Consider the following 23,914-nt stretch of genomic DNA (forward strand, 5'->3'; position numbering starts at 1 on the left):
CCTAGGAAATGTACTCTTATTCGGGCCTCGGTTTCCCCCTCTGTAGAGGGGCATGGCTCTACCTGGTCGGGTGGTGGTGAAGATCAGGGGGGCCTGCAGTATGATCACATTTATTTATGTGCTGGGCTTAGCACAGTGCCTGCCACGGTGCTATAAGGCGTTGGCTTTTTGGATGGAAGAATCTAAACGTAGAGATTGGCAAACTATGGCCCTTGGGCCAAATCCAGCCCACCCCCTGTTTGTGTAAATAAAGTTTTATTGGAACACCACCACACCCATTTGTTTACACAACATCGTCGTCCATAGCTGCTTTCCAGCTACCAAGGCAGAGCTGAGTATTTGCCACGGAGACTGCACGTCCCACAAAGTCCAAAATATTTACTGCACGGCCCTTTAGAGTTTGCCAAGCCCTGACCTAAGCGAACGGCCTGTGCCATGTCTACGCGGGGCTGTTCTGGGCCCGATCCTGAGCCTTGGTTGGGAGGAGGCTCTGGCCCTGCAGTTTCTCTCTGGGAAAGACGTGTTGGAGTGAGGTCTGCAGAGCACCAGGGATGGGAGGCGCTCCCAGCACCTCCCGGTAGGCTTGGCCGTTTAGGGCTTCCAGGGCCATGGGAAAGGGGCGGCGGAGAGAACATGCCATCGGCATTCCAGGCTGCAGGGAGCCAGCGTGCAGCGGGCTGCCCAGAGGCGCAGCTTTTGTGTAGCACATACGTTACTGAACACCGTAAGCCACTCCTCTGTTCCACTTCTGAAGCTCCCTCAGTCTGGAGCGCACGGCAGTTCTGCTCCGGACTGATGAGCAGGTGGTGTCAGCATATATAGGGGGTCAATGAGGCCGAAGCATGTCCCAGGGCTTTCCTGCTCCTCGGGACTCGAGGAGTCAACAGATTCGGCCCAAGGTCGAGGGTCACGGACTCAGGGAAACTCGGGGCCGATTTTCTAGGCAAAGGCCCGGACATCCTGTGCCCCCTCAGCAGCCGCCAAGCCGAGCTCAGGCTAACATGTCCGAGATAGAATCTAGGGAGCCAAGTTCCTATCATGGGAAATGTATAGGACATTCTGTGAGTGTTTGCACAAAGAGAGCGTCTAGTTTAACAGCCACAGATGGTATTTTCTGGACAACAGACATATAGTGAAGCAAAATATGCCAATTGAGAAGAGTCTAGCTCGCCAGCATTATCGTATTTCAGCTGATGGCAAACGGCAGCGACTGTCTTCCTGCGCGTAGAGTCCTTTCCAAGGGCAACATCCGGGTCACAGGCGGCAGAGAACAGCTCAGTCCCTCTCACTCGTGCCTGACGCTCCGACGGCCAAGATGTGGACGAGCATCTCTGACTCCGCTTTATAGACGCGCAATGCGGCCCTCTGTCTGCGGGTTCGGGCGGCACTGGCCTTTTGGGCCTTAGGGAGCCATGCCGGTGTTTGCGCAGGGGTGCATGCGGTATGATCAGGGGTGTCCTAGACAGTCCCCTCTGGCACACCCTGATTGCTATCCATGCTTCCCTGTCTCTGGACCTAATCTGCCCGTTTATTTTGTTCATTAGTCCACATATAAGTGAGATCATGTGATACTTGTTTTCCTCTGACTGGCTTATTTCGCTTAGCTTAATACCCTCCAGGTCCCTCCCTGCTGTCTCAAAGGGTAAGAGATCCTTCTTCTTTTTTTTACAGCTGCGTAGTATTCCATGGTGTACATGCATCACACCTTTTTTATCCGCTCATCTACTGATACACATGGGCTGTTTCCATTTTATATATATAAAATGAAACTAGACCACCAACTTACACCACACACAAGAATAAACTCCAAATGGATGAAAGACTTAAATGGAAGTCACGAGACCATACAAAGCCTAGAAGAAGCCGTAGGCAGCAAAAATCCCAGACATCTCTTGTAGCAATATGTTTGCTGAGCCATCTCCTCGGGCCAGGGAAACAAAGGGGGAAAAATAAACAAATGGGACTACATCAAAATAAAAACCTTCTGGGGCACTTGTAAGACTCCGTGAGAAGACAGCACATTCAGGGGGAGGAGAGAGTTTAGTTTGAAGTCTACCGAAGCTCTGGGTTGGATGTCTGGGAAGTGGGGAGGAAACGCGGGCTTGGAGCTCCCTCCTCTGTCTCATCGCACTTCGTCCTACTCGCTGCCCGAAGGACTACCTCCCGCGGCAGCTAGTGGTCAGGCTTCAAGTGTCTGAGGCCAGAAATTAGATCTTTGCTTGTTGGTTCTACTTTCCTCTCCTCTCGCCCAGACTCAAAAGCGGCCTCACAGAGGGTTAGGCAGGTCCCTGCTGTGGGCAAAAGGCACAGTCTCGGAGCCAAACTTCCCACCAGGGAAGGTGACTTCGGGTGTCACGGTGACTCCTGCCCGGGAGTTCCCAAGCTGACTCGAGATGCAAAACATGCATATGAAAGATGACCTCTTAACCAAGGCAGCGTCTGCAAGAGCCACTTGAGGGTGCGGACTCCGCAGAGGTCGCCCCAGGTGAAGGCAGGCGGCCTGGAAAGCGGCACGTGGCTTTGAAGAAGGGGGAGAAATCGGGTGACTTGGCGGGAAAGCCGTCTTCTCAATGATCGTCCAGGAAGAGGGGGAATTCTGAGCTCCCTTCGCCTGCCTGGCCTTTGAAAACAGGGCACAGAACCCAAGCCACAGAAAGGCAACGGGTGGGGCAGCTTATTATTTTTTTTTTAAAGGCTCCTCCCCACATGACTCTCAGGGGCAGCCGGGGCGGAGACCTTCTCTGGTTGACAAAAGCTGAAGTTTCTCAAGCCGGTAGCCCTAGCGTAACAGAATAAAACCCTCAAGATAGGGGAGCCCTCACGTGCAGTCTGGGAACAATAACAGCCTGGCCAGAATGAAGGACACATTGTAACTCGCGATTTAACTCCGTGGAAGAGAAATGAGGAAGCAGTGGTTCCCCATGCAACCCCTCACCCCTCCAGGGAGTACAAGCCATCTTGAAGGAGTCGGGGGAGCAACAATGAGTTCTGAATTCCCTTTAAACAATCAAAGATGCCTTGAAACACAGCACTTTCAAAAAGAAAAGGAAAACAAAAAGTGATGAGGCCCTCACCCTGTCCCACACTGCTTGTGGGAGGCAGCTTGAGAATCTCTGCAATTTCTGCTTTTCGCACTCCAATCCGGTGGAAGAAATGGTTTTGAAGGGACCTGCTGTTGCTTAATATTTCCAAGTCAGAAAGCGTAACCCCAAGTGGCACCGGCAGGGCTCCTGGGAGGCACTCTGTCGGCTTTAGCTGCTCCACGCTCAGCAGGACCATCTTTAACCTGTCCCCTCGCACTTCCCCTCTCTCTCTCTCATGAGAAGTCCCAAACTCTAAAATTGCCGGTAACACAAAAAACTGGATTGGTGTCCATTGAACTCCATCTCCTAACACAGCGGCATTCAATATCAAGTGGTGAAGGACAGGGAATGTCATACCGACCCCTTGTCAGCTCAGCTGCTGAGAGATGGGCAAATCACCTGGTTAATGTCTCCTACCTCCTCAGAAACCAGATTTGAGGAGGAGGCTGAGCTGTGAAACTTACAGCTCAGCAAGTTCAAGAAGGGAGAGAGAGAGGTGAGCTTTCCAAAAGCCAGGTGTTAGGTCCACAGTGATTTTAGTTCAACCAGGAAGCGGTTTGGTAAATGAATGGAATAGGAAGTAAGAGATCACGCGGCAGAGGGCGTACCATATGGTAGAGGGTGTACTATCTCAGCTGACCCTGAACACTCCACAGCTGGACGTTATGGCTTCCACTGACAGACAGGAAGTCCAGGACTCAGCGAGGGGCCCGGAGGGGTGTGCTGACCCCCAGGCCCTCGCCTATCCCAGCTGCCTTCGGCCTGGACGTCTGCTCCCTCATCTGTACAATGTGAATGATGTCAGAGACCTCTCTCAAGCAGCTCTGTGCTGTTAAGTTACACAGAACGGTAACTCGTTGGTCCACACGTCTGCCTCCCATACTGGACTGTGCACTGCTTGCATTCACCTCGATACCGCCAGCAAGACCGAGTGCTGGGCGTGCAAGTGTCCGACTGCCGAATGCACGGACAGACTGCCAGTATGAACGCAAACCCTGCCTGAAACACAACACTGAGAAAATTACCTCGGAAAGTGAACCAAAGAACACCCCGGACATTCAACATTCTACATTAAATACATCCACATGGCTGGCCACCGCTCCCAAGGTTGAGCAACTCGAGGATGTAAGCTGGAACCACGAGAAAATGGTTGTTACATGTCCCCAAACAGCAGGCCTTCCAAAGTCCTAAAAGAGGAAAAGGTAAAACAAAGCACAATCCTTACTGAGTGCTTTTAAAAAATACTATGGGTATTCTGTATTTTTCCCCTTTAAATATAATTTTCTAAAAATATATATATTTTTATTGATTTCAGAGAAGACAGGAAAGGGAGAGATAGAAGCATCCATGATGAGAATCACTGACCGGCTGCCTCCTGCACACACACCCCTTACTGGGGATCGAGCCGCAACCCGGGCATGTGCCCTTGACCGGAATCGAACTCAAAACCCTTAAGTCCGCAGGCCAACACTCTATCCACTGAGCCAAACCGGCTAGGGCTAAAAATAATTTTTAAAAAACCTCTGAGACTAATAATAAATAATCCTTCTTTAGTTTACTGCTTAGCTTTTAAAGACAGAAAATTATTTAAGAAGCCAAATGTAACAACTTAATGTGGCATAGGCGCATTTCAAGAACAGGAGTTTGCAATTAAAACACACACACACACACACACACACACACACTTTTTTTCTTTATTTTCCCAGAGTGGCAGTGCTGCAATTGAGAGAATTTTTGAAAAGAGCCGAGAAGTGGATTGTAGTGTTCGGAAGCAGACGTGGCATCAGGGAAACAACCACTCAAGCACACAAGTGGCGTTTTGTGATCAAATTTATTTTTTGTTTAAATTTCATTTACTTTGTTTTACTGTAATTTACACAAGAGACTGCCAAGTAAACTAGATATTTTACATTCACCACACATTCCCTCAAATCTCCACAGTTGTTAGAAAAACATTAAAATCCATGCGCCGGGCTCTCATTGCCATGTGCGCCCCAGCTCCCGACGATGCTACAGATGCCAGCGAGAGTTAAGTTCATTAAGAGGAGAGGACGAGACTCTTTATTTCACAAAATTAGCAATAATCTTCCTCGCATCAAACACTTTGCAGACAATGATTACGCGATGACAGAACCTATCTTACAACAGTGCTCGGAGAGTAAACATCAGTCTTGATCCTGAGTACACAGAGGACATCCGCCAGGTGGGGCTTGGAGCTGAGGATCACGGCGTCACGATGCACAAGACATCCTGGAGTCACTACGGTCGCTTCGGTGGGGACACGGAACATGTGGGAAAGAGCAGTGAGGAGTGGGGGGCAGGACTGTCAGCAAGTCAGACTACTAATGTGATGTGACTACAGGGGCTGGCGTGTTGCAGGAGGGACGGGAGGTTAAAGAAGACAGTTTGTAACCTGAAGGCTTCCACAATATCCTTCTATTCAAGCTTCCAGGACTGACTGACAGGAGAGAAACGCGATTCGGACAAAGAAAGCTGATAAATTCATACCTAGCTGTCCTTCCTTTCTTTAAAACAAAAAGGTGGCAGCCGCTTCTAACCAGCATTTCCATGATGCTTGTTCAGGGTATGTTCCAATGACATTGTACTTGAGGGCACAGCCGAGAGGGTGGGGGTGGGGGGGCGCTGGCCCCTCAGCTGGGCCTCCTAACCGTGTGCAGGCAGACCTCACGCTGCCTCTTAAATTCTTCCTATTTCAAAGTCAGTATCTCCTCCTTAAAGTGTTTCAACATGAAAAGAGCAAAACACCATCACTATCTATACTCTGTCGTGTAAGCTGTGAGGAATCGAGCTCATTTGCATAGGTTCCAAGCAGTAATTTCAGAAAACAGTCTTTTCCAGAAAAAGACTCGGCGGAAGCAGTGCACTCCCCATTTTTCCAAACAGCCTACAATGCTATTAATCTCTTCACCAATTTCTTTGTTTGCCTAACAGGAGCCTGAAAATTGTATAGTGTTTATTATACATCACAAACCATCATCTCCGTTTTTTTTGCTATGTCTGATGTAGAAAAATACTTGAAATTTAAAATACAAAAAATCCAATAAAAACTGGATTTTTCTTTTAAAAGGATTTTGTCCCTCAGGGCAAACAAGTAAAAACTGGTCTATAACTTCACTCCTTACTAACAGATATTGTCCAATTTGGTTGTGAGATAATGACCATCCAGAAGTAAATCGTTGTATATACATTCAGCATTTATAGTCCACATTCACTGGAATACCAACAGATTTTGAGTAAATTTTTTTGTGGGAGTCAGTTGCTTATGAGAAAATAAAAATTTTAAGAGACTGATTTAAAAGAACAGAAAAGTAATAAAAGGCTATATATATACACATATATTTATGTATGTATATATATATATATATTTATTGGTCCACAACTTGACATTTATGAAACATACCAGCTAGTATTATACTGCAGTCAATTTGTCCATTAATGGTATTACTCTGATTATTAAAATCTGTTCCAGGTATATATATTGAAAATATTTTCTTTTGCATTCTTGCTGAAGATAGGTACAGTACTTTGGAGAAATTGTACTAATCCCTTCAGTATGTTTATATGTACATATATACACAAGTGTGTGTATTCTGATCTGTAGCTCTACATGCGCTTTATATACAGCTACAGACATACACGCACAAACATATATATACACGTGGTTGGGAAGCTGTGCATGTGCGTACACAGTCACAAGCACGTGGCTGGGAAATGCCGACACTGTGAGATCCTGGTCAGATTCTTCTTCACTCATCACTGGCTGCACTTGTGCCCCTCACTTGACCTTGGTTACGTAACTGCAAGGAAAGTGAAAGAAGGGCAACGTGTTAACATTCAGAGAGACGCAAAAACGTGAGACAATAGCTTGTTGCACACATTCTCCTGAAAACAAACAAACAAATAAACAAAACCTTCAATGTATTAAAACTCTTGACAGAAAATGGACCCCAACTACTGCATTTTAAAAATTTAACCTCTCGAAGATCGTGGTCTTACTAGTACTGATGGCGTAACATTTTGTTTCATTGGAGGGAAAGTAAATGAGAAGCGAATACAAATCACAGAAACTTAGAAGAACTTAACAAAAAATAATTAAGTTGATTTTTTTTTTTTTTTTAAACGGGACACTGAATTTAAAGAAAGAGCTTGGAGGGGATCCTGGCAGGATTCATTCATTCTTATTTGGTACAACTACCTCTTTTCACTACTGAACACGTCAGGTCTCCCATGTTCTATAACATAGAGCAGGTATCACATGTAAGGGCAGTAACGAACTACAGTGGAGTGACAAGAATGTTCTGTCTTGTGCTTTTCCTCAATTAACACCGCAGTTCAATGTTAACAAATGACAACAGTATCCTGTCAACTTTTGTTTCCTCACACTGGTTTCAATACTGGTAGATTTTGAGGCTCTTTTATCCCCTATAGAAAAATCTCGAATTTAAGCAAATAAATTTGTGCTAGAGGAATAAGACCATAGACATGTTTTACACTGGGAATAAAAGCTAAAGTAAAAAGCTAACTATCAAGATAATTGAAGGGTCACCATAAAGGATGACTCTCTGGTGTTCAGGAAAAAAAATTCAACTAAAACGAATCACTGAGGTTGGCCCTTATGGTGTGGGATAAAAGGTCTTTGACTTAAAATGCTTTAAAATCTTTCCTTACTAACCACAAAAGGTCCCACTGAGAAACAGATCAATTAACTGGCCATCGACAGCTGGTTTCTAACCCAGTAACACTAAGAAGTAGTTAGGGATTACTAAATCCAACCTGTTCCATTTTTATAGAATAGCATTTACTGTCAATTTCTAAAATATAATCGCTTACATTCCAAAATTTAAACCACATTTAACACTTAGCCTCTCTCGGCGAGTTAACTACTCATTACTAAAAAGGTATTGGTTTTCAAATATCCTTTTTACCCAGGTCTTCACTTACACAGTTTGATATTGTCTCTGACCCTACAGGGGACTCATCTAGACATCAGCAGCCGACGTGCCTCGGACGGAACCCTTCTTACGCATCTAAACGTAAAATAAAAGCATGAGCTGCTGAAATCATAGACTCTGTATTGGGTTAGTCAAGCAAGGGGAGAAAAAAAGATCTAGAAGAGATTGTGAAGTGACCACTGCCTGTTTATAGCCATTTCCACATAGAGAATGAGGTTCTGAGGCCCTTTTCGTAATCTTGGTCAAAAGAAAATGTTGCAAAAGGATTTTTTTGCACAGCATAAAAAAATGTGTACCTATGCTTGAATCTAGGAAACAAAAGTCTGCAGACTGATGATGTAAAATTATCAAAGACAGCCAAGGGTAAATGAACCATTCACCAATATGAGGTGAGAAAATGCCCGGATGGTCTGGCTCATCCTTCTATAGTCCCCGGACCAGACAGGAAGCCATGAGGAATGGCCACCTCCGTGGCTTCTGAGACCAAGGTCCCTCCGAGAAGTTCCTTATGGGAAGTTTCTTGAAAACAGGAAAGTGGAAAGGAAGAACAAGCGAGCACAGGAACAATGCATGAGAAACGATGAAGGACAGACACAGGGATGCATCAGAAAGAACAGGCATTCCATAACAATAAACTACAGACAAGTAAAAACCTCACTGAGAAAAGGAAAAGAATGAACAGAAAAGGAATAAATACAATAAACACATTTCTAAACCTCAACCCTTCTCCTTCAACCCCACAGAAGTGCGAGTTGAGAACAAACGCAAAAGGTTTGCTCAAAGGGTTCTCTCGGCTGCTTTGCCCAAACCCAGTGTTTCTCTGCAGGATTACGGGCAGGGGCATTCTCTCATGCCTAACCTCTCACGATGCGATTCCTTCTCTCCAGGGCCGAAGGCCATTTGAAAAAATCCAATTCTTAAAAGTATTTCAGAATTAACAAGAGCAACGTATCCAATTCTATCATCAGGTGTCAGGGAAACAGGACCTCAAGAAAAGGGAAATTCCTCCGTGGTGAAGAGGACTTGAAAGCCTTAAGCCTCTTCAGGAGGCGGTGCTTTCTGGGTAGGCGGCTTGGCCTAGAGGCATGATGCTGCCCAGACTCTGAAGATGCTCACGAACCAACCATTAGATGTGGAATAGAGCATCCCCCACCCAATGACTTGAACAAAATGACTGAAATGGGATTGTATGTTAAGATGGTCAACACTTGATCTGAAATTTGCCTTAAGATGCTATTGAAATATGTACCCCCAACCCTGAACCAATGATAGATTCCTACCAACTTCTTGGGGGAGTTAGGCTGAGTCATGTGGGTGCAATAATGATGATAGCTTCTAATAACTTGGGCTTCTGTGAAACTACTTGCCTATCTTACACCTCCTTTTCCAAGTGTCATTGCCAACTCACAAAGAACAGCTTGCAGGGAGAAGTGGCGGAGACTGCAGGCTCCTGCCAGAGGCGGGAGCGAGTTCCCACCTCCTGGTCAGGGCTCTCGTCGTGTTAGCATTGGGGCTGTTCTGTGTTCAGGTATCAGGAGACTGAGGACTTGGGAGGGAAGCAGGAGTAACCTCCCTGGGGGAAGAAGAGGTCTCAGCCAAGTTCCACCCAAGGGGTCCAGAGACAGGCAGGGTTCAGAGCCCAAACCAGGGAGGGCTCCACCCATCCCCCTGCAACTGTGAGCACTCTTCCTCATGCGATGGTCAGCTCCTCAACATCAAAATCAACACAAAAAAAGCCTCCTTCCTGAGAGTTCAAACCAATAGAAATAAGTCTGTTTCCAGTTCTGTCGTGGTGTGGGTAAATCATTTTCGGAGATGCCAAAGCTGTACCATGAGTGTAGTGAGAATGAGGGTAACCATGCTGCTTTCTTTTTAATGTTCGGCCGACAGCAGCTCCTCACAAGGGCTGAGGAAGAGCCAGCAGGTATCGCTGGGGCCTGCACTCCTGGAGGGAGTGAAACCAGGCAAGGCAGCGGAGAAGGATTCAAAGGAGCAGTGGTGGTAGGTGACTGAAGGGCACCTGACTCCTGAGTCAGGGAAGACAGAAGTGGGTGAGAGGCATGGGAAGAAGGACAGGACATACCCTGACTTACTCTGTCCTGTTTAAGTATTTTGACTGGGCCACCCTAAAAATAAGGGGGTAAGCGAGAGTCTTCCACGCTTGCTATTCGATCACCCCATTCCCGAGATCCAAAACTCAGGAGTCAGACGAGCAGTAGAAGAAGCTGATGTCAACGAGGCTTCCATGGTCTGGCCTAGAAACCGAACCCCAATTTATATTGTTTTCTCTATGGGAAATCATGTTCCAAATTTCAAAAAATTCAACTTAAAAACTTTTGGAACAAAATCCATTCATACGTTGGAGACTGCCTGAAGTTTACTTTATGTATAAGATAAGGTTATAACATTTATTGCCTTATAAAGAAAGTATGCCCCAGTCCTTTCAGAAGGTTTGTATAAAGCTAATTAGAAGCAGATCTGCCGTAATCACCAAAAGTAAGCAATTTTAAACAGATTCTTTACGATGCTCCGTGCCAGACAAATAGATTTCTTTCTGTGCCAAAGAACCTGATTTGCTGCCACTCTCGAGTGATTAAATGGAGTTCCTGCCTCACACACAGGCATTTGTCAAACACTCCCAGCTGCAGGGCTTCCAAAACGAAGACTGCTGGCAGGACTTGGGGTGACTGCATGGAAACCACTAGCCTACCCTGGACATTCCTGGGGCTCATGTCCCCCTGGGGCCTGACTTTCAACTGAAAAGAAGTGCAGCCCAGAGCAAAAGCAAAAGCAGACATGTGCAAGAGGAAGTCGGGAAGAACCAGTCTGTGGGAGAAATGGGGTGCTCAGGCACTCAAGGGCCTGCTCACTGGTCATGGTGAGGAGGAGCTGGGTGGGTTTTAAGTTTGAAACCTGGCAGGCTGACCTCCAGGCCAAGGATCACCAGTATTTCTGCCTAAAGCTTAAAAAGAAATGAGGAGGCTTTTCTGGAGTCAGTGATAAAACCAAGCCTCTTATCTTTTCTACAGGAGCGGGAACTAGGACTTCCAGTGCTGACATTAGTAACTTACTGTGACAGCAAAATGAGCCAAAGGCAACTTGGCCTGAGAAAGCGGGTCCACAAGGACGGCGAACCCGAGACCATCAAAGAGAACTAATGCATAAAAAAGAATTTACAAACAACTGGACACCCTACCGGTAACATTCTAACTCAAGAAAGCTCTCGTCTACTTCTATGAAAAGATCCTCAACAAAAGAGAAATCAGAACATGTGAAGAGAGATTAGTGTCTGAAAAACTTGATTTTGACAAGGATATACAGATTAAGGAATGGCTTCTAATAATACTCTTCTTAATTCTAAGTCTATACTTACTAAGCACACACACAGTACTAGAAAGGAAAATGAGGGAATTTCCCCAAAACAGGAGGTCTTACTGTTTCTAATTCTTTCTGGGTTTCATCTTCCATTCGCCTAATATCTTCCATTGTCAGATCAATCCACTTGTCAATCCAACAGAAAAGCTGGCGATGAAAGTTTGTAAATATCCTTTTTTCTTGCTTTTAAAACAAAGAAGAAAAAGTAGTGTAAGATGGTAAAACTCTGAGATTAATGACACATGAACTTTATATGTCCTAATTAACACATGAAATCTACATACACTTGGTTTGAAAAGACTACTATGTCGATTGGTGAAATTCTTAATTTCATACTATTACCATTTTGTAAAACAAAATAAAGATTTCCTTGTGAAATATGAAACAGTCTCTTCTTGCAAAGGAAGTAATATTTACTAGAAACTGAAAAAAAATGTGATGAGTACATGCTAATCCTGCATAGACTCCTGCTGGGCCTGATTTATTATTACCTTTTCTAAATGTCAATCACCAAAGGTCAACTCAAATTTCTAACTTTTCTGTAATTCAAAGGAATACTGTGAGGTAGAATACAATAACATCCTGAGAGAGGAGTCCTGGGTTCTTGGAATAAGATGTTTTATTAAGTTAAAGAATTATTACACACACTCCACTAATTTTTCTACTCTAATGTTACTGCCCATATTATATGTGTATATGTGCATATATAAATAAACCATATATATATAATTAGTGATTTTAGTTGCTGGGTTATTTAAGTTTTATTAAACTTTTCCAAGGAGAGAGAAAAGTGTACTGAAAAGTGAGCACTTTACTATTTTTGGACAGCCTTCAACTTTTACAATTTTCCCATGAACAGAAGGGACTTCATCAATTATATGTGTGACTTCTATTTATCAGAACTAGATTGCTAATCTATTATTATGATCCAAGAGGAAAGAAGGAAGCCAATATTTACAGAGTGCCTCCTGTGGGCCAACTGTAAGCAGGCCCAAGAAGAATCAGTTTCCAGGCTTTAAGATGCTTTTTTTTTTTTTTTAAACGTTAGAGCAGTTCCAGTTTAAAAGTAAAAAAATTATGGTGAAACTCTGCCACCGCAACCCGTGTGGGTTCCAGAGATACAAAAGGGGCTTTTTTTATAATGATAATGGATACACATTCACCCTATAGGAAAAGCAAATACCAAAAACTTTCATATTCCTTCTGTGCTTACAACCATGTCTGTTTTTATACAGCTGCACTTCTCTCCTCATTCTAGATCAGTTGTCCCTGCAGCTTCCACGTTTAATAAAGAAGTCATAAAAAAGGTGATTAGAATTTGGATCCTCAGATTATGTTACCCTAGGTTCAGAGTGTAACTATTCTTAGCGAAGACCCCAAAAGGAGACATGCCACAAAGGAGTGCAAAGCACACAAGGACGTGTATGTGGGAGAGATCTGGGGGAGGGGGAGGGGCATCGAGCTGAGCTGGGACAAGGAGCGCCTCAGCGGGTGAGGCCTGGCCTCTCCCTCCAGCCAGTGCTGAGACACCATGCCCCTTGGGGCCATGCTGCATGTGGACAAGGCTCTCTACAGAAGAGCGGGGCAAACCACCAGGAAAGCACTTTGAACAAAAAATGTTATAGTCTTGCCCTACCGGTTTGGCTCAGTGGATAGAGCGTTGGCCTGTGGACTGAAGGGTCCCGGGTTCAATTCCGGTCCAGGGTATATGCCTGGGTTGCAGGCTCGACCCCCACTGTGGAGCATGCAGGAGGCAGCCGATCAATGATTCTCTCTCATCACTGATGTTTCTATCTCTCTCTCTGCCTCTCCTTCCTCTCTGAAATCAATAAAAATATATATTTTTTAAAATGCTAGTCTTCCCTAAAGTAAGCCCCTTAAAACCTCTGCTGGCCTCTGTGCGGGCTGTTTCTAGGGAGAAAAGGGCAGAGATTTGATACAGGAACAGTAATTTTTACCTCATGAGAAAAAAGAAGTGGTAACAGAGAAAATATCCCATGAGTAGCTACCTCAAATCTTAAGCTACATTTAAGTCACTGCATTCTTAACAGACGTTACCTTCTGAATGAAGTTTTCTACTTTGCTCTGCAGCCCCCACCACTTGAATTTGATGGTCACCAGCTTATAGGCACACATCTGAGGACAGTCAGGGTTGTTTGCCAGCTCCTTCTAGATGAGGAACATTGAAAAGGAGAAATCGTGACTTAGATATTTATGTTTTGATTAAAACTGACTGCTGTGTAATGACATCACAGATATGCATGAAGAAAATTATAATCTCATATGTGTGTTTAACTTAGGTATTTGGATATTTGAAATCTTTTTAGCAAAAGCAGCAGAATTCCCCCGCTGCAACCGTCCTTCCACAGACGAAGTTACTTCCTGACTGCACAGTTTAATAGGCGCATTGCTCTGTCTCAAATTACACTATTCAGATTTCATATTAAACACCAAATTCTATTCACATCGTATCCATAGTGAGCCTTTAATACGTAAGTGTTCCCATAAAGCCATTATCGTACTCCCACCATGAATGTGCTGCGGCACAATAAGAAACGATGAAGTTAGTTGTCTTCTGTGTCTTCAAACATTGGCAAGTGGGGGGCTGTGTTTTATTAACTGAGGTGTTCTCAATGGAAGGGGGATATACAAAGGGATGCAGCAGCAAAACTGATCTGCAGCAAGTCTTCGAAGGCAAATCCCAAACATCCGGACTTTAATATCCACAAATGATTACACCTGATAGTTTAAATGGTGAAGTCAGGGAATCAAATCAAGAGTTGTTATGGTAAAAAAAAAAAAAAAAAGGATATATATATATATATATATATATATATATATATATATATTTAAAAAAGAACGAGGGAGAGGAGTAGGTGGGCTATCTGGATTAAAAGAGACTAAAGAAACAAAATATAATGTCTACAATTTACATTCCCAAGAAAACATAAGGGAGCAATAAGAATTTGGATCCTCAGATTATGCCACCCTAGATTCACAGAACTTTTAGATTCAGTCAAAAAAATTTTTAATGTGTATTTGTGTGGAGAGAGGGAGAAAGAGGAAGAGGAAAAATGAGAAGAGAGGGGAAAACAAATATGCAAAGTGTCAACAACTGTTGCATGTACGTGGAGGTGTTCGCTGTCTTCTTTCGGCTTTTTGGCTAGTTCTAAGTTTTGATTATAAAAACTGGGCAGGGCGACTGCAGTCCATGGTATTCCTGACCATTTCTGTGACACTCAGTGCAGCCTTCTGCCTTAGGTTCCAGATAGCAGGTGACTGTGGGGTTGAATCAGGAGCTCGCAGCACATAGCTTGCAAGGTGGTGTGTACAAAAGACCAAAAGACTCCTGAGCTGACCCGGGAGAGAGCCTGCAATGGGCTCGGAGCAGCAAGCAAATGCAGACATGGTCTTACCTGCAGAGCTCAGTTTAGGGCTAAAGGCAGGTTCTTATCAAAGAATCACAGATAGCAGAGAGGGGGCTGCAGGTATAGTCTAGGGCAGTGGTCGGCAAACTCATTAGTCCACAGAGCCAAATATCAACAGTACAACGATTGAAATTTCTTCTGAGAGCCGAAAACCGACTTCTGCGCATGGGCCACGAAGTTTCAATTGCACTGTACGTGCACGTGGTATTTTGTGGAAGAGCCACACTCAAGGGGCCAAAGAGCCGCATGTGGCTCGCGAGCCGCAGTTTGCCGACCACAGGTCTAGGCAAAGGGCCAGTCTATAAACTCTAAGCCCCAATGCGGTGTACTTACAAGATGAAAGCTGCATCTCAAACCTAACTAAGACAGTGTGCGCGCCATGCTTAGCTGGTGGAACTCAAGGGCATAACACATGTTAGTTCTCTCTCCCTCATTCTTTCATAGAGTCGTATTTACCACTTTGAATTTGAAAAAAAAATTAAACAAAGCTTCTTAAAAGAGTAGAAAGTCGTGTGCAACACTATGGGGACCCTTTTTATAAAAACCAAATTACTGAGTGAAAAGATAAAGCAGCCTTTTCCAAGGGCCTCCCTTCTTCACCATTGTTCTCGGCTGCACACAGCATTCAAGGCATTACAATGCCAGCATCAGTCACAGCGTGCCACTGTCACTTCCTGTCAGGTTCAACTCACTCACATACCCGCTTCCAATAAGTTCGTTGTATGAACAAATATTCTTTCTATTTAGCCACATATACATGGATTCAAAAAAATGATGAATTTCTAGGCTTATTGTAAAACCTCAAGATTATTCTTCATTTGTGGAATCATAGCACCAGACCATATTCACCCCCCCACCCTTAACTCTCAATAATGTTCCAGTTTCAAGTGAATTCTAAGGATAAGATATATGAAAAAATTCTACTTTGGTATTATTAATAGAACTCAATGTCCTATAGAGTCCTGAATGATTGATCAACTTTTATCAGAAAATCTCTTCTGTAGTAACAGTTCACTTTTGAATAATGAGCTGGTACACGACTTAAATCAATGGGGTAACACCATAAGCATGTAAATAAGATTATTACATACAGCAAACCATCCTTCTCCAGGTGCGTTCTATGTCAACAGAGGAACTTGGCGAGCTTAGCTCTATTTTTCCATGATTTCCCTCCCATAAAACAGAGTACCACTGTGAAAATTCGGTAAATGTGCGCACGCACCCCCCCCCCCCCCCATACTTTATGAACAAGTTTAATCCAGTTAAGTGTTAAGTGGGTGCCATTTACAACCCAATCTGTGCTGGGTATTGCCAGGGGACACAGAAGTGGCTGACAGAGAGGAGTGTAATTGTGTTCATAAGCAATGATAAAACCACTACTCTGGGTGCCAGCCATCTCCCAGAAGGGCCACCCTTATGTTGTGGCTGCTTTGGCCCTGGGCACAAACCACTTATTTGCAACTGCCCACCCCCTCCATGACCTGCAGGACCCATGCTCTCCTGTGTGCCTTCCACAGCACACAGATAGCTTCTGAGTGCCCAGCCTTCCTGATATAATGACAAAACCGGTCTTTCAGAGATCATTTTCCCATAAGCAATGAGCGAGTGTTGAGGTCCTCTCTAATCCAATGAGTGTCACTAAGACCTTCATATGAAACACCATTTGGATATCTGTAGACTACAGCACTAAGATACACCCGCCAAACAGTCCCCATTATGCAAAGTAACTTCCTATGGAGGCGGGAAGGATCCTTAACCCCTCTGGGCCTCCCTTCTCTGTCAGTAAAATGAGAGGCTGGGCTCTGTCAGAGCTTTCCACCCTCCACTTCCATGCCACTCAAAGTAGGCGCAAGTGAACGTAGCTCCTCAAGAGTCACGGTCAGCCCAGGGCCACAGGTGGCAGGCAACACCCGTGGCCTTGACATCCAATGCCTTGTCTTAAAACGTCCTATAATTTTGTACCCTCCCATATTACTGGGCTTATTAACAACCCTCTCCCTGCCCACACACTCAGGCTGAATTTCCTCTGTGGCTGAGAACCAGGTGAAATATTCCAAGGTCCTACTCAGTAGGGGCTGCTGATACTGTAACTCCAAAGCCCAAACCATTAGACACCTTGTGCTAAAGGAAAGCCTTGGGTATTTCAAGTAGGACACTGACTCTTCAAAATTCTCCCACCATTTTATACAAAAAGCAGGATCAAGCATGGTTCTAATTAAAGAAGAAGCTAAATGTAATACAAACAAGCCCATACCAATCTTGGGTTCCAAGAACAGAGCACACATGTTGACTTCAACAATTACCTACATTGTTTCTCACATTCTTTCTAGTGAGTCTGGCAGACTGCTCAAATCAATTACAGTAATACTGGTAATATATTAAGTAATAATGGCCTATAAAATTTAGTTTAAGTGATAGGACAGGACAAAAAAGAACCAGTTCTTTCTAAGCTATCTTCCCCCAGATCTAAAATGTATAGTCAGTCTCAATCTGCTATTTGTTTTCCATCTAACTTACAAGTAATTATTTTTTTTAAAAAGTTCAGCCCTGGCCAGTGTGGCTCAGTTGGTTAAGTCCCATGCACGGAGAGGTCACCAGTTTGATTCCTGGTCAGGGCATATACCCAGGTTTCGGGCTCAATTCCCAGTAAGGGGTGTGCAGGAGGCAGCCGATCCATGTTTCTCTCTCCCTCTTCCTCTCCTTCTGTCTAAAATCAATAAAAACATCATATTTGAGAAATAAATAATAAACTGCCTGCTGCCTTTATTTCTTGGCCAATTCTTCACAGTACAAATATCTCACACATTCTCTAATATCCCCAGGTGAAAGCTGAGGACATAGAAGCTATATAGTTTTCTTCAATTATTATTATGAATATGTGTGATATTTGAGGTCTCATCCAATCCTAAAAATGATGCAATTCATCTGTTAGTTTGAGCTATGATCTTAAAACAAGGGATTAAATAATAGAAACAACTTTTAAAGTCTCTATGCTTACACTGATAAAGCAGAAAGTAGTCAAATTGCCCAGATGCAGTAAATAAAGGCTAAAAGAATGCTCTTGGCACCATCTTTTTGGGGCGGAATAATACCATGTAATTAAAAATCTCAAGGCTGTCCATATCCTATGTATACCATATACTTTTAACCTGGTAATTCTGCCTTCAGAAATGTATCCCAATTCATCAAGTAAGAAAATAACAACACAGTAGATTTATTTATAACAACAAAAACCTGGACTATTAAACTCAACATGTACTGAAGGAGAGTGGTGGATACCTCATAGGCCTTCCAAACAATGGCCTGCTATGCAAATAGCCAGTAGAAACCATCTTTTAAGTGAATGACTAACAAGGTAAAAAAGAACAAAAAAGCTTAATATGAATATAAATAGGTCTATGATAGAAACATTTGTAACAAAATCAACTACATGAATCAGGAAATATAAGTAATTAAACAGTGAGACTATAATTGACTTTTAGTCTCTCCTATGTATAATTCTTTATTTTCAAAATTTAATATATAAACATCATTATATAAAAAAAAACTAATATGCATAAAAAATAAACTATAAAAACTTTTTGCCCTCAGCTGAGTATTTTAGAACAAAGATTTACTTTGCTGTAAATTATCTGGTTAATATTTCAAATCTTTATTCTTCATTGACTATAAACAATATGTTTTCCTGCCTTCCTTATTTTTGATGTTTAATAAATCAAAGCTAAACAAAATCAAGCTGAAAACTGAACTAAGATCTTAAATATATAACTTTAGTCCAGTCCGTATTTAATTTTTCCTAATCTTAAACTTCTGAAGCAAAAACAAGTATATATGCAGAGTAAAATATAATCAACTCTCAGAGTTATCAGAAATATTCTTGTGGGGGGAAAAATGCGTAACTTTTAAAATGTGAAAAAAATCTTAATGGGACAAATATTTGGGGTCCCCTCCTCCCCAGTCAGAGCAATGTTCTAGAATCCATACAACCCAAAGGGGCTCCTTCAAGAAGGCTCACTGCTGGGGGGCAGGACAAAGCTTCTTCTAGGGCCTTAAACAATAGGTATGTTTTCCGAATCTTTGCTCTTCATCAGTTGAAAAAAATAACCATAAAGCAGGCAAAACAGGATTAACACTCCTAATCTACCCGTAAATAGAATTATTTTGCTGATAAACACAAGATTTATATAGATTAAAGCATAAAAATTTTAAAGAATAATTGAAAATAAAAGGTAAAATATGCTTGGTTACCAAAAGACAAGAATAATCAGAAATTCTATAAAATGAAAACCAGGAGCTAACAGAAGAACCCAAAATTATGACTCATCTCTACATAATTAAAATTTCATCTGTAACATAGTTGTGAAATGTTCCCCTAATTGTATTTAGTTTGTGTATTCACTGAATTCCTTGCATTTCACATTTCTTACTATAAATGGAGCCCCCAAACTCAAATCATGTTTTTAATTTAACGACACATATTAGGTTACTCTGAGGTATGTGGATGAGGCCTAAGGGAGAGTAATGTATACTGAAGCCACACAACATAACTAAACAAAACCCAGCATGTTTAACTGGAATGGTGAGCAATCAGCCCATGTTATCCACAAGAACTAGTTTCTTGTATCTATGACAAACAAATATACACAAATGTAAGAGAATTAAAACACACACACACACACACACACACACACACACACACAACCACAACCAAAGGCATTCTGAAAACTCAATTTCTAAAAATAGTCTCTCACAGTCTTATGCTACATTATCAACTCCCCATACACAGTTTCTTATTTAAAATGTATTAGGATGAAGATGGAATAAGTATATGCCACATTCAACTAAAGGTAATACTTTGCAAGAACACAGCAGTTTCTAAAAGACTCACACTCCCTTCATATCTTAATTTTTCAACTTAAGAGAGTCTGAATGCTCAATTTCAGCTGTTGATTTTGTAATGTAAGTTTCCAACCCAGATTTCACTAAGCAAGTTAAAAATAAATGATGTGCTGGGGCTGTTGCCAGTACATGCATCAGTAAATATCAACACAAGATTATAGAATATATGTGAAATGTGTGTACTGAAATTTCAAGCAAAACCCGATTCCCTGACTCACAGCCATTCCCTCAATTCTGTTTAGATTTTGCTAGTTATTTTGATAGACCTACACCAGGCATATATTCTCTCTAAGTATATGGCAAGTCCAACATTTGATTTTTATTTGGTTTAAAATAGTTACCTGAAATCTAGTAAATACTCAGTATCCACTCTGAGCAAACATCTGTGCTAGACAAGCTAAGTCAGACACAGAGCCTCTGGCTGGAAATTCAGTGAATAACGTGGGACAAACACAGGAGGCTGGGGAAGGGATGCAGAGGGAAAACATGAACCCCTTCCCTGACACAGACACACCAAGTGCCATGAGCAGGTCATCAACAAAGGCCCCCAGAAGGGTTCAGAGGTAGAAGATCCCTACATGTTTGGGCAAATGAGAAATGTTAAACGGAAGAAGTAAATGTGAGATCAAGTTCAAAAGATTAAACTATGTAAGTTAAACTAAAGTCACAAAAATAAGGAAGATGAAGTTAAGGCCGGAAAATGTACTGCCTGTGCGAAGATAATCATGCCCCTTTTCCATGTCTCCAAACTTAATATTTTTGGAGCTCACACCCATTGCACTAATAACAACGATGACATGCTTCATGCTTGTGTCCAATTACTCTAGGAGTGACACTATATACAAGTGAAAACACAAGTTCACTCTTCAAATAAAACTCATGAAGAAAACCTGATGTCCCTGACGGGTCAGTAAGACACTGCAAGAAGCCCAGCCTGCCAGATCCCTTCATTCCTTCAGGCCCCAGCCCTTCGGTTCTGCCTGAGAACAGACGCATTTGTATTCAAGGTAAATCCAGAACTCATCATGTACTGCTCCTGGGCACTTAGCTTCTTGAAGACATGCAACAGTGTTTTTGGTATCCTCCATAGGAGTTGCATAATTTATGCTACATTAAATGCACATTTAAAAAAATCTAATTAAAAAACTAGTTGTCAAACCAGGCACTCAAAATAATCAGCCATGTTTTAAGGTCTGCTTCATCCTACCTAATAAAATAGTAACATGCAAATTGACCGCACCTTCGCTACGCCCACCAGCCAATCAGGGTGAGTATGCAAATTACCCAACAAAGATGGCGGGACTGAAGACAACTTAGAAGGAAGAGGGAGGAAAAGCGGAAAGCAAGGTGGCTGCCAGAGGGAAAGCCCGGGCAAGGTGGAGCGGGGCAGAGCGGGTGCAGGCGCAGCGGCCGCTTGCAGGATTCTTCCTGCAAATGGGCTACTAGTCTATATATAAAAACCTAAGCGACCCAATGACTGGTCGACTGGTTGCTATGACATGCACTGACCACCAGGGGGCAGATGTTCAATGCAGGGGCTGCCTCCTGGTGGTCAGTGCGCTCCCACAGCCAACCTCCCACAGCTGGCCAACCTCCCGCGGTCCCTCTCCCCGGCCAGCTGTCCCCGTGGCCCCGATAGGGGATGGCCGGCCAACTTCCCGCAGCTCCTCCCCCCAACCAGCCAACCTCCTGTGGCCCTGATTGGCCGAGGGACCCCATCCGTGTGTGAATTCGTGCACCGGGCCTCTAGTTATATATAATCTATGATGTGGTCTAATCAGAAACTAATTATTAAGCTTCATTATACCACCCACTATGGGATTGCAAATGTAGATTACAGAGAGGGAACAGCTTTTAAAATGCTTTCACATCCTTCCTAGGAGTCACAGCCATGTCTAGATGAACACAGGAGAACACCCTCAGTCTTTCTCCTTGGGAGGCTGTCAGTAAAGGGCAGTGCTCATTAGCCTCTTGAGGACTCTCTGAGCTCCTTTCCTGCTAGTCTAATTCTCAAACAGATCGCCACAGCTAAGTTTCACCTTCTCCCACACCCTCCCCCCCATTTTATTCTACCAATCACCAGCCAACAGAACCTTGTGGGTCACTGACAACCAAGGCTATCGCCTTCTTTATACAGAGAGGAGGTAGGAAGAGAAAGTAGTCCTGATAGTACGGCAGGAAATACATTAGCATTCCTAAAATCCACACACACGGCTGCCCTCCACTGGCTTGGAGGATCCAGAATGGCTTTTCCAGCAATTATGAGTCTAAAGCGTGACTGAGCAGGTAAACAGCATGACAAACTGTTTTTGAAAGGCTAAGCTCCAACTGCCAGAACTGCTGCTGACTGGAGTTAACTAATGCAGAAGAGAAATGGGACGTGCCTTTATGATTGCAATAATCAATAAAAAATAATGCAATAAACTCTGTTTTCACATACTCACAGCTGTAAACCTACGTCTGCCCACCCTATATAAAGATAAAAGTCACGCCAGGCCAGTGTGGTTCAATGGTTAAGCGCTGACCCAGGAACCAAGAGGTGGCCAGTTTGATTCCCAATCTGGGCACATGCTCAGGTTGCGAGCTCGATCCCTAATAGGGACTGTGCAGGAGGCAGCTGAATGATGATGTTCCTCTCTCATCAATGTTTCTATTTCTCTATCCTTCTCCCTTCCTCTTTCTCTTGAAAAAAAATCAATAAAAACATATTTTTTAAAAAGTCACCACAATTTCTGGAGCAACTTCTTTATTTGACCTGATCCCCTTATATCCCAACATTCAGATACTGGCTGAGTCTTCTGAGAAATGTCAAGTACTGTAAGGGCTAGGTGTTTGGGCAAAGACCCTTACACGCCTAGCTTTTAGCTATCATATATATGTAGACACAAAAGCTCAAGTCTTCAGAGACATCTGGATTAAATGAAGGAAGAAATGAGTCCTTGCTATAGGATAAAAATGACATCATAATCTTCAAAGGTGGTGTTTCAATTTGTTAAAATGACAACTCCTCACCAGATCAGGAGGCAAACTGGAAAGCTAAAGGAACCCACATGTAAATTGTTTTTCATAAACCATCAGAACAAGTAGTCATACCAATGCCACCACACACACAAAGCCCCCCAAACATAAACAAACCAAAACACGCACACACATGCATGTGAAGTGCTACAGAGAAGCAAGACATTTATATCCACAGAAACACACAATTCAGCCTGAAGCAAAAATCTCTATCAGGTTACAAACTGCTCTCCTTTTACTATGCACAGAGTCACTTCATCAAGGGTTAAACCCTAAATAACAAAATATAATTCGTGTGCTCAGATTTTTTGCACTCTTATTTTCAGAGGGAAAATGAATACACAACTAAAGCCTGCATCTCTGAGTTTTTAGTTTTTGAAAATTAAAAGGATGCATCATACTTTAGGCTAAAATTAAAAGGCCTGTATTCTTAACCAACATGGAAAATATTAAAATCTCCCTGGCAACCCCATTATGCCCTGAAGGCTTTCTAAACTGTGTTGCCTCTGCGTTAGGGCCAACCATTAACCACATAACCACGGGAGGTAAGGACAGGTGAACCAGGATGTATTTGACAACCCCCAGATACTAGAACCAGGGAACCCCTGAATACTAGACAGAGAACAGGAGTAACTGTCATAAATAGGATATCACAGACATTGATCTCATCAACACCAAGAGATGATGAGGGCTTTTCATGGTGACAACAATAAGAGCTACCACTTACTGTGTAGTTCCTTTCTGCTAGGAATGTAACATTCATTCATTACTTCATTTAGTTCTCACAACAACCCTGAGGTAGTTATTAGTATCATTCCCATTTCAGAGATGTGGAAAACAAAGGCAGAGTTAGGATTAAGTTATTTAAGTCACAGCTTAAATGGGTTTTTAATGGATCTCCCTAACGCCACTGTCACCTACAAATCCCCTGAACACTGGAAACACATAATTGGTATTAACAGGAATTACCAAATTCTGACAAATACCACGAATACAGAAAAGCACAAAATGGCCATGATATGACAGAGCATAAAAGGTGTAGACTGGTATTCTGGAAACACTGGATTGAGTCAGAATTCGCTACATATCCACACCTTACCCATCTCTGTGGATAGCACAGAATCAAGTTTCTTCTACA

At 43.0% G+C, this 23,914-nt stretch overlaps 1 protein-coding gene across 2 annotated transcripts in view; it reads right to left on the bottom strand.

Moving 5' to 3' along the window:
* Positions 1 to 4,897: 4,897 nt before the first annotated feature.
* PITPNB (phosphatidylinositol transfer protein beta) overlaps positions 4,898 to 23,914 on the bottom strand; it is a 60,032-nt gene continuing 41,015 nt past the window's right edge. The window contains exons 9-12 of one of the 2 annotated variants that reach the window (XM_079762785.1): positions 13,490 to 13,600; positions 11,492 to 11,614; positions 8,046 to 8,131; positions 4,898 to 6,901 (exon numbers count right to left, since the gene is read on the bottom strand). In XM_079762785.1, the coding sequence (XP_079618911.1) occupies positions 8,084 to 8,131; positions 11,492 to 11,614; positions 13,490 to 13,600 (282 nt within the window). In that variant the 3' untranslated portion in view covers positions 4,898 to 6,901; positions 8,046 to 8,083. The remainder of the gene's footprint in view (positions 6,902 to 8,045; positions 8,132 to 11,491; positions 11,615 to 13,489; positions 13,601 to 23,914) is intronic. The other variant, XM_079762784.1, reaches the window with a different exon arrangement.

Source organism: Cnephaeus nilssonii, assembly GCF_951640355.1.
Source record: "Cnephaeus nilssonii genome assembly, chromosome: 22".
NCBI lineage: Eukaryota > Metazoa > Chordata > Mammalia > Chiroptera > Vespertilionidae > Cnephaeus > Cnephaeus nilssonii.